This window comes from Lampris incognitus, chromosome 3 (genome assembly GCF_029633865.1).
Source record: "Lampris incognitus isolate fLamInc1 chromosome 3, fLamInc1.hap2, whole genome shotgun sequence".
Taxonomy (NCBI): Eukaryota; Metazoa; Chordata; class Actinopteri; order Lampriformes; family Lampridae; genus Lampris; species Lampris incognitus.
The window spans coordinates 93,606,323-93,618,239 of record NC_079213.1 but is presented as its reverse complement, the minus strand read 5'-3'; the positions used below and the strand labels follow the sequence as shown (position 1 = coordinate 93,618,239).

Sequence of the window (11,917 nt, the reverse complement as noted above, 5' to 3'; positions counted from 1 at the left end):
TCCCGGGAATTCCTCTGTGGAGTTTGCATGTTCTCCCCGTGTCCGCGTGGGTTTCCTCCAGGTGCTCCGGTTTCCTCCTACAGTCCAAAGACATGTAAGTCAGGTGAATTGGCCATACTAAATTGTCCCTAGGTATGAATGTGTGTGTGCGTGTGTGTGGGCCCTGTGATGGTCTGGCGGCCTGTCCAGGGTGTCTCCCCGCCTGCTGCCCGATGACTGCTGGAATAGGCTCCAGGATTCCCGTGACCCTGAGAGCAGCATAAGCAGTTCAGATAATGGATGGATGGATGGATGATTGATCAAGGGTGGCACGGTGGCACAGTGGTTAAGCGTGGTCACCTCACAGCAAGAAGGTCCTGGGTTCGAGCGGCGGGGTAGTCCAACCTTGGGGTGTCGTCCCGGGAATTCCTCTGTGGAGTTTGCATGTTCTCCCCGTGTCCGCGTGGGTTTCCTCCAGGTGCTCCGGTTTCCTCTCACAGTCCAAAGACATGCAGGTCAGGTGAATCGGCCATACTAAATTGTCCCTAGGTGTGTGTGTGTGTGGGCCCTGTGATGGCCTGGCGACCTTCCAGGGTGTCTCCCCACCTGCTGGCCAATGACTGCTGGGATAGGCTCCAGCACCCCCGCGACCCTGAGAGCAGGATAAGCCGTTTGGATAATGGATGGATGGATCAAGCTTTGTGTTAAAGCGTAAGCAAGCACTTAATTTTAACCTGTCTCTGCCCACCCATATTTTGAAAAAGGTGCAAAAATGGGTGGAGAGCGAGAGAACAGTAATGGTGTGTCAAAGAAGGTCGAATCAGTTCATCTGAATAGGTTTCATCACTCAAGTGACCTCTTCAGTCTAAACTGACTGCAGGTATCCCCACCTCTTGTAAACAATACAGTGGAATCTTGTCTGTGAATGTTCTCATTCATCCAGGTCATGGTTATCCAAAGGAGTTGAATCAAGTCCAACTGGACTTGGTATATATCCGTGAAGACGTTTCGCCTCTCCTCCAAGAGGCTTCCTCAGTTTGTGCCTTTCTGACTAGATCAAGCTAGTCTGGGACTCCAAACTAGCTTGGTCCAGTTGCACTTGATTCAACTCCTTTGAATACAGTGGAATCACGACCGAAACCAACAACCAGTTTCATATGCAAATCATTGACTAGAGTTACAATGGCCATATGTACTATTCACAGAGGATTTGGGAATGTTTGCAATCACAGCATTGTAAGATGGTGACAGATGTACTTGGTTCAGGGATGGTTGTTCCCTCTTCACATAGATGCCTTTTTGACTCCCCGTTCAAACCAACATTCCTCCTTATCAAGGATGTGCACATCCTCATCCTTGAAAGAGTGGCCACTGGCCTGTAGATGGATGTAGACCACAGAGTCCTGGCCTGACATGTTAGCTCTTCTGTGTTGTGCCATCCTCTTGGCCAGTGTCTGTTTGATTTCCCTGATGTACAAGTCATGGCAATCCTCTCGGCACTTAACAGCGTACACTATATTGCTCTGTTTGTGCCAGGGGACCCGATCCTGAGGGTGGACCAATTTCTGGCACAGCATGTTTTGGGGTTTGAAAGCAACTGAGGCACGGTGTTTGGAAAATACACATCTCAACTGTTCCGACACTCCCGTCACATACAGAATCACCTCATGTTTACGCTTAGGCAGCTGTTGTCCTCCTCATTCCTTCGATCAGCTGGTGCACTGTTTGGTTGTCTTCCTGGTTTTGACAAATGTCCAGTTAGGATAACCACACTTAACCAGGGCCTGTTTAATGTGGGATTTCTCCCATTCCCCAGCTGCTGTGTCAGTGGGGACGTTATCAGCTTGGTGGTACAGCGTCCTGATGACTCCTAGTTTGTGCTCCAGTGGATGATGAGAGTCAAACCTTAAGTAGTGATCAGTATGTGTTGGTTTATGGTAAACATCAGCAGTCAAATGTCCCCCATCACCAACTGCAATTTCACAGTCTAAGAAGGCTAACCTGTCATTTTTCACATCCTCTCTGGTGAACTTGATGTGGTTGTCCACAGAGTTAATGTGGTTGGTGAAATGTGGTACATCCTGAGATTTAACTTTAACAGAGGTGTCCACAAATCCGAACCAATGGCTAGGTGGTTTCCCTGGATAGGACATCAGAGCCCTCTTTTCCACTCCCTCCATGTACAAGTTGGCCATTATAGGTGAGACTGGGGAACCCATAGCATGCTTCTGCCTATCGTACTGCTCCCTGTATGTAAAGTATGTGGACTGAAGACACAGCTTCAGGAGCAGACACACTTGTTCAGTGTTAAGGGTGATCCTGTTGGTGAAGGTGGAGTTGTTTTGTAATTTCATATTGACTACCTCCACTGCTTCACCAACAGGAACGCACGTGAAGAGAGACTTAACATCATAAGAGACCATTGTTTCATCCGCCTCCATAATGATGTCCCTCACTTTATCCACAAAATGCATAGTGTTCTGAATGTGATGTTCATTACTGCCTACCAGCGGGTTAAGAATAGTGCCAGAAACTTAGAGATGGTATAGTTAGGTCACTGAATTAATCCTATAAACAATAGGCTGCAACGGCACATCCTGTTTATGTGTCTTAGGTAAACCATACAGGTCCCCTGGGTATAAAATTCTGTCAATAGCATTGTCCTGTTCTAACAGCTTCAGACAAGCTATCCCTTGTTAAGGGGTGGTGATGCCTGCAGTCAGTTTAGACTGACGATGTCACTTAGTTGAGTGATGAAACGCATCTGTCAATAAACGTGTCCGGATGAACTGATTCAACCTTCTTAGATTTTCTTACCTGGATTATTGAGCATGCATCAAGGCAGTAATTGTGTGTGTGTGTGTGTGTGTGTGTGTGTGTGTGTGTGTGTGTGTGTGTGTGTGTGTGTGTGTGTGTGTGTGTGTGTGTGTGTGTGTGTGCATATGTACTACATACACATGTGTGTTGGGGGGGGGGACATCAATGTGGGTCCTCCCCTGATGAAATAACACATACCAACACATCAACAATTCTATCTCTTTAACAGCAATATTAAGGCATTGTACATATTTGGGGAAAAAAAACATTTTCTACCATACCTATTTTTTTTCTCGAACAATTTTTTTTTTTAAAAACAACTTCAATTTTCCCCGCGCAGGTCAAACAAATGGCTAATGGAATGATTGAAAATATACATCTAATAACATAACTCAATATTCATCGGCGATCACTTGGGGTCGAGTATGACCGTCCCCCCTCTGGGTCCCTGTGGGTCCTCAGGTGGACGTAGAGGCCGATGCTGGAGCCGCATAATGGGAGGATGCCAATTTAGACATTTTCATGATCTTTTTCCCTTTTTTGTCAACTTTTATTTTCTTCCTAGAGTCTGTTGTATTGCTTCTCCTCACCCTTAATTGACTTTTCTATTTTTTGATTGGTTTTTTTCATAGCCCTTTTTCATCCACTCTTCATTATCATCATCATCATCATCATTGGCGGACACTCGGGATTGAGTATGACCGTCCCCGCTCTGGGTCTCTCTGGGTCCTCAGGTGGGTGTAGAGGCTGATCCTGGAGCAGCATAATGGGAGGACGCCTGTGTGTGACAGCTTTTCACGTGGAGTGGCTGATGCACCTGCAGCCACCACACAGTCCTTAGTAGGGGGTGGCCAGAGTCCAATGGCATGGAGAACTAAGACAATTGGGGGGGGGGGCACCCTCTGTTACAGCCTTCATCCACTTTCACTGCTGTTGTGACCTGGAGACATCTTCTGCCATTTCCACCATTGGAGCAGGGATGGGCAACATGATCCAGAAAGGGCCGGTGTGGGTGCAGGTCTTTGTTCCAACCAAGCAGTTACACACCTGATTCTATTAGTCAACCAATAGTCTTTGCTAAGGACCATGAGTTGTAGAATCGGGTGTGTAACTGCTTAGTTGGAACAAAGACCTGCACCCACACCGGCCCTTTCTGGATCATGTTGCCCATCCCTGCACCCTCCTCCTTGACCTATCTGCCTTGGGTGACCCTACCAGAAGCCAAGCTCTGGACAACATAGCTCTTGGGATCATTGGTACATACGAGTTCTCCACCATGGCAAGGTGGCGATCCAGGAGAAGAACTCAATGTTAGATATCTAATCGCTTGTCTATTGTGACGACCTCTCAAAAATATTACGTTTTCGATTTCTGCAAACGCATTTGGTTCAAAGTCAAATCTTCCTTTTAAAGTCAGATCTTAAACAAAGTCACTGCCCATGTTTGACCGATCTGAGTCTATACTATGGCATGGTGGCACAGTGGTTAGTGTGGTCGCCTCACAGCAAGAAGGTCCTGGGTTTGAGCTCCGGGGTAGTCCAACCTTAAGGGTCGTCCTGGTTCGTCCTCTGTGTGGAGTTTGCATGTTCTCCCCGTGTCTCTGTGGGTTTCCTCTGGGTGCTCCGGTTTCCTACCACAGTCCAAAGACATGTAGGTCAGGTGAATCCGTCATACTAAATTGTCCCTAGGTGTGAATATGTGTGCGTATGTGTGTGTGTTGGCCCTGTGATGGCCTGATGGTCTGTCCACGGTGTCTCCCCGCCTGCCGCCCAATGACTGCTGGGATAGGCTCCAGCATCTCCATGACCCTGAGTAAGGATAAGTGATTTGGATAATGGATGGATGGAAGTCTATACTAAGCCTAGACTACAAACATCCATCATCCAAACAGTTTATCCTGCTCTCAGGGTGGCGGGGATGCTGGAGCCTATCCCAGCAGTCACTGGGCGGCAGGCGGGGAGACACCGTGGACAGGCCATCACAGGGCCCACACACACACACAACACACACACACACACACACACACACACACACACACACACACACACACACACACACACACACACACACACACACACACACACACACACACACAGACACACACACACACACACATTCACACCTAGGGACCTAGGGACAATTTAGTATGGCCGATTCACCTGACCTACATGTCTTTGGACTGTGGGAGGAAACCGGAGCACCTGGAGGAAACCCACACAGACACGGGGAGAACATGCAAACACTACACAGAGGATGACCCCCAAGGTTGGACAACCCCGGGGCTCGAACCCAGGACCTTCTTGCTGTGAGGCGACCGTGCTAACCACGGCGCCACCACAAACAGTGGTCCATTTATTATTGAGCTCATCCACCGGTGAACAGTGGCAAACTGTTTGTCTCAGAGGATACGCACAAATTAACTTGGTTCCTTTTTCTCTTTGAAACGCCCAGATTAAAATAAGATAACCAGCCCGACCTCGCCTGTCCTCAGTTAATCATTCTGTCTCAGTCTCGGTTGCGTATCTGTCTGTCGTTAGATAAAAGCCGCAGGTTTGACGTTAGTTTGCATGTGCAGAGTAAGAAATTTTGAGGTTATGGTTACGTTTGAAGTTTTACTTGTGGAGGATGTTTTCAACAGTTGTTGGGTGTAGTTAACACCTCAGATGCAGAGGCACAATGGTGTTTTTTTTTCCTTCATTTTTAAAACCGTAAGAAAAATTGCACGGCTTGGTTTTTCCATCCAAGCTGTTGAGGTGTATGTGGGGTTTTACAGTTCTTGGGCAGATTCTACGCGAAAGGAGAAGTTGTTGCAGAAATTACCTTCATTTGTTTCATCTTTGTGGGGGGGGGGGGTCCCTTAATGCCATGGCTCATTAGTCTGTAACAGAATGTGGGTCAGAATTATAATTGCATTGGCTGTGTATTGTTTCTGCCATTTAATAATTTATTGGGACAAATCTTTACTCATACTGCAAATCTTAGTTCACGGGCTCCGCAGGACAGGGGTTCTTGCCCTATGCAAGGACACTTGAATCATGTAATAGAAGTTTAGCTGAGAGAAATATAAGAAGACGATAATGAATAGTCATTCAATTTGCTTTTCTTTTTTTCTAATCACCGCAAATCCTGAAACGAGCCGAGGTTGTAAGGACAGTAATATCCTAATTGCAGTATCGGTTGGTTTAATTGTCCGTTTATCTTTCCTGGCCCTTTAGGAACGACATGTTCAGCTCTATGTGCAGGTACTTATATCTATAAGGGGGTTGCTAAATTTTTGGGTAACAGAATGTGGCATCAAATCCTAGTATCTGAAGGATGCTTTGGCCCGGTGCGCTCATGCTGAACAGGTTATGGTTGAGTTGAGTCGAAAGTCTTGCAGGCATCATTGCCAGTGCATGTGGCATCATGTGTGGCAAGGGTTAATTGCTGCATCATACGCAGTTTGTGTAGCTGTTTTGTGAGTAAGGCAGGGCGATATTGTGGACACAGAAGTTTGTGTGACGTGGTCTAGTATCTACCACAGCTGGCAATGTGGTGTGAAATGTGGGTCTCTCTTCACGGTGCACTTCAGGGAGGGGCCCCTTTCCATCTCAGTTCCTGTTTTTCTCTTGCGCTTGCTGAGAAATATTGAGAAAAAGAAAATCTAATTTGCAAACTGTTGTAATAATGCTCGATTCTGCGCAGAACTCTAGTAAATATGAATATTTTGCAACATCCGCAACGCCATCCTGATATCACATTACTCTGAAAACATGCTCTGTCTGGTTAAAGGTGGCACTCGAGTGTTTTGAAAGGGCCCTTCCCGTCATCACAGGGCATCTTAAGCAATAGGGTTTAATCTAAGGATATTGCAGTGGTGGTAAACATTGCATGGTGTGCACATTATTGTGTTTTGGTTCTGGAAAAGTTGTTTATTATATATAAATGTTGTTATTATTGAGTATTTGAAAGTAGCAGTAAATAATAGTTTGCCTGTCAAATACAAAATATTATTTTGTTATCTTTTGATTGTCAAGATCTACGTTTCAAAATGTATTCTCACTGCATGCTGATGAAACTTGTGTGCGTGTGTGTGCGTGTGCGTGTGCGTGTGTGTGTGTGATATAGGGTGTGGTGGCCACCTAGACTTCGTACTTCCCCAAATGCGATACAAACATCTGTATTTAGTGCTGCGTGCTGGCAATAACACCTACTCACACAGTGAGCATCACTACCATCAGCTGGTCTTCTGCAGAGTAAGTACTGTGTATCATCACTAAGTACCATGTATCATCACTGAGTGCATTAAGCACAGATTTGTTTATAGGGAATTCACCTTTCTCTATCATGTTCTGCAAATTTACGCATTACAGGGTTTTTTTTCACGAGACTATCTTAAATTGTTAAAAAAAACTGCTGAGCAAAAATTAGGTTTTCTTTTTCTTTTTTTGATATCACTCGCATGGGACATTTTGAATATCTATCATACAAAAAAAGGTCTAATAACCTTTGTGTGACAAAAAATTTCACCAGAAACTGATTTCATAGGAAAAAACAAAACTGTGGATTTTTTTTAATGTTTATGCTTTTGTTGCTTGAGAAAACTATGCTACAACAGTATACACTTAATTTTTTTGTTGTTTTTTTGTGTGGCTGATTTGGACGTTTTAAAATAGCTGTTTTCATTACTCTTTGATGAAGCGATATGTTTCCCCTCCATGGTGAGTTAAATGCCCTCCTCAGCTATTTACGGCTCATATCTTAACCACAGATTACTCAGACACGTGGCAGTAGACAACTGAATAATATGGGTTTTTTTTTGTTTTTTTTATTCAAGGAGGAGATAAAACGAGCTTGATAATAGCGAGTCGGGGGGGGGGTTGTTTTGCTTTGATTTTGAATTATGGGGAGATTTGTGTCCATTGGTGCATATTGTGGAAACCTAGGGTATTAACAGAACTTTTCCCACTTTCTTATTTTTCAGGCGTGTGTTTGAACAAGCAGAGCTTCAGTGGTGGGAGTGCAATAGCCTGTTTCTGTTTGAGAACAGGAGTATTGCACTGATTCCGGTGGAGCTCACACCAGCCAAGCTTCGTTCAGCCTCCTCTTGCTGCAATTTTTTTCCCCTCCAAATTCCTGAGGGCAAGGCCAGTCTGTATTTCCAACACCAGCCCGGCCCTGCCAACGTCCAATCCAGTCAGGTCCAGCCCAGTCCGGGCTGGTCCAATCTAGATTAGTCCTGTCAAGTCCGGTCTGGTCTGGCCTGGTCCGGTCCAATCCAGTCCAGTCCAGTCTGGTCCAGTCCACACTCATCCTACTGGTATCCAAACCCTTTTTTGACAATTCTAGCTATGGATGGCTTCTTCTCTCTCAGCTCCTCCTCCTCCTGCCCCCACTTGTATCATTTCCCCAGCCATTTCACCAACACAACTGTGTTTAACCACACCAGCATCACTGACACTGGCCATCTGATTCTGCAGCACTACAACTACACTGGCCGCTTAAAGAAGAGGACCATGTCAAGCGACCAGAGCCACGTGGATGCTACCACAGTCATCTCCCTCTTCATCAGTGTCTTCATCATCATGGAGAACCTCCTGGTGTTGGTCGCTGTTCTCACTGTTCTTTCCCGTAAACGTCGCAACTGGTGCTGGGTGTATATCTGTATTGCTAACATAACCCTCAGTGACCTCCTCACCGGCGTTGCCTATGTGGTCAACATCTGTATGTCTGGCGCCCAGACGTTCAGCCTCAGCCCTGAGCTCTGGCTTTTCAGGGAAGGTATGCTCTTTGTGGCCCTGGCAGCGTCCATATTCAGTTTGTTGCTGATTGCCATGGAGCGTTACACCACCATGATAAAGCTGCTGCCCCAGAAGTCAGCCAAAAAAACCTATTATCGAATCTATGGCTTGGTAGCGCTCTGTTGGCTCCTGGCACTGGTGATTGGCTTCCTTCCTTTGCTTGGATGGAACTGTGTGTGCAGCCTGGAGACGTGCTCCACCCTCCTGCCTCTCTACTCCAAGAGCTACATCCTTTTCTCCCTCATAATCTTCTTCATCATCCTTCTGGCTATCGGGGTGCTGTATGGCGCCATCTACTGCCACGTGCACGACAGCCAGGAGCTTGGGTCCCAGCGCAGCCGCAAGCGCTCCCTGGCGCTCCTCAGAACCGTGATCTCCATCGTAGGAGTTTTCATGGTCTGCTGGGGACCTCTATTCCTCCTCCTGCTGGTGGACTTTTTCTGCACCTCTCGTCAATGCGGGCCCCTTTTCAGCGCCGACTGGTTCATTTCCCTGGCGGTCCTTAACTCCGGCATGAACCCCGTCATCTACACGCTGGGCAGCAGCGAGCTGAGGAAGGCCATCACCAAGCTCCTGTGCTGCTTCTGCCTGAAGGTGGGCCTGTGTCACCCAGACGCCTTCCGGTCCAGGGACAGCAACAGCACATCAGAGAGCCGGAGGGACAGTCTGAGGACCAGCTTTAACAAGGTCAGGAGTCTGAGCGTGGCTACCCCGCCATCAACGCCACGTAAGGCGCGCAAGAAAAACAGGCTGAGCTCCACCACCAGCTGCCTATCGGTTTCAAGCGATTAGACCACAGCAACGTCTCCACCCAAGCGAGCGGAGGTTGAGGTCGATGGTACACAACTGACAGTTTACTCTGACTTTCGGATTGACTAGTTCATGCGCTGCCGTCTTATATCAGCACTGATGCGTAAACACAAATTGACGCGGAGTGCTCTCATAGAATTTCCTTTTTTGGTTTGGCGCAGCTTCATTATTCAGCAGAAAGTGAACACGGATTTATCCCTGAAGATTGCAATGATTATCATGGAGTAGATAAATATATGTATATATATATATATTTTTTATTTTGCAGCCTAGACGTTAGTTTCCTAATGTTCCCCACTTTATATTGTACAGGTGATGTACAAATTTGTGTTGAACTGTTGAATGGCATTGCAGTCCTGTTGTTATATGATTAGGTCGCAAAACTGTAAATTTATAAAGCATGTTACATTTTCTAACAGATTTTGAACTTTTTTTTAATCGTGTGTGTAAAAAGACGTTTACAATGTATAGATGGTAGATGGATACTTTATTGTCCTGCAAGAGGATATTTGTTTTCAGCTTTTGTAGAGCCTGACATACAGTAAATACATGTACACATAGTATTTACATACCGCACGACGTACATAGAGAACGACATGCATCCCATTTAAAACATATATTGTTGGAATTGTGTATATTTCAGAACTGTGATGTACTTAAAACTGTTTGAATTAAGCCCGATGTGCCATTTTATAAAAAGTGCCTCAAATATAAATAAAGGATATATTTTTATGAATATGAATGAATATGTTTTTACTCGAATCGACATTGCTTACTTGAGAAACGAACGTGTCTCGTATGCGAGTACCAGGGTGAAATCAGTCGGTTTAGTGAGGAGTACGTGGTTGCAACCTGCAGAACGGGGCGGGGTTCAACGTTTAATCCCACCCACCCGTCGCTAACCCTGTTAAATAACCCAAACCAACGAAATCAGCGTTTCACTGCACCCAAATGCGACAGTTAAACCAATCAAATCTAACGGTGGGTGGGATTAAGCTTCAACGTAAAACGTCGCCCCGCCCCGTTTTGCAGGCTGCAGCCAGGTGCCCTCGGGCTCGGGTGAGCTGAGTGACGCGGCGGACCGTGCGGCACAATGTTGCGGTTTTCCTCTGGAGGGAGACATGTTGTCAGAGACCGAGGTCCGTTCCTGAGGAAGGTTCAGGTTATTGGTGGGACACTTCCTCATTTCCCGGTCCAAAGAGGAGCGTTCTCACACGTGTTCGAGAGCTTCACAAGTTAATGTCGCGTATTCTGCAGCGGTTAGGGGACATGTTCTGTTATCTCTGTCGCCATACTGTCTACTTGGTACAGCGTTTGGGAGCCAGTCATGTCTTGTGTTTTCTTTAGACAGTTAAAAAGGCTGTTTGCTTTTGAAAGGGTTCACAGTTGCGGTAAAATAGGCAATAAATTCTCACGAATTGTCAAAAAACAAAACCAAAAAAACCCCAAAAAACTAGATAAGCCTCTCTACATTGATCATCAATGCACTATCCCCTTCTTCAGTCTTCAGTCATGGCCTACTAATCATCAAATAAGACAAGACGAGACGAGACAAGACGAGATGAGATGAGACGAGATGAGATGAGATGGGATGGGATGAGATGAGATGAGATGAGATGAGATGGGATGGGATGGGATGGGATGGGATGGGATGGGATGGGATGGGATGGGATGAGATGAGATGAGATGAGATGAGATCCATCCATCCATCCATTATCCGAACCGCTTATCCTGCTCTCAGGGGTTGCGGGGATGCTGGAGCCTATCCCAGCAGCCACTGGGCGGCAGGCGGGGAGACACCCTGGGAGAAACCCTGGACAGGCCACCAGGCCATCACACAGGGCCGACAGAAAAGATGAGATAAGACACTATATTAATCCCACAGTGGGGGAATTTGTGTCTGGCATTCTTGTGTAAGAAGTGGGGTTGTTGTGAAGTGTCTAGTGTGTTGGTGTACTGTTCTGCGCCTGTCACGTGTCACTCTCAGCCTTCACCGCTGGCTAGCAGAAATGCGAACAGGAGAGCCGAGCACGTACATCTCTCCCTGCCAGTACATAGCCTCTCCAACAGCAAGCCCTATGTAGGGCCTCCTCGTGGCGACACACGGTAACGGGGTACACCTTGGACCCTGGCTGAACTACAAGGGACTCGGAGGAGGTCTGGCCCCTAGATGTGCGGTACGCAGGCCCACCGGTGTGTGGATATTCCCTGATGCTCACGAACCAGCCTCCAGCTATGGGCTGAATAGTGCCACTGCCTAGTGGATCCCTCAGGGGAGGAATAGGCTACAGGAGTAAACCCCTACAGAAAATCAACGTCTACAGTGTTGTTGTTGTTGTTTGTTTTTCTTGCCCTTTTGTGTCTGTTGAAGTGGGAGAGTACTGCTGGCGTTGTGCGTGGCCGCCGCTTCTCCCTCCCGTAGCCCCCCCTTCCCATCCATCCCTGTATGTCTGTGCTATGTTTATCTATTGTCTTGTTTCACCGCGTTTATTGTAAAGCGACTTGTTAGAAAAGCGCTATATAGGATTGAT

At 46.6% G+C, this 11,917-nt stretch overlaps 1 protein-coding gene across 1 annotated transcript; it reads left to right on the top strand.

Moving 5' to 3' along the window:
• Positions 1-8,107: 8,107 nt before the first annotated feature.
• Positions 8,108-9,474, top strand: s1pr4 (sphingosine-1-phosphate receptor 4). The gene has a single exon (XM_056277851.1). The coding sequence runs from the start codon at positions 8,127-8,129 to the stop codon at positions 9,366-9,368; it is 1,242 nt and encodes a 413-aa protein (XP_056133826.1). The 5' UTR covers positions 8,108-8,126; the 3' UTR covers positions 9,369-9,474.
• Positions 9,475-11,917: the final 2,443 nt, after the last annotated feature.

Coding starts and splice junctions, on each gene's coding strand:
- s1pr4 (XM_056277851.1), top strand. CDS start 8,127: ATGGATGGCTTCTTCTCTCTCAGCTCCTCCTCCTCCTGCCCCCACTTG.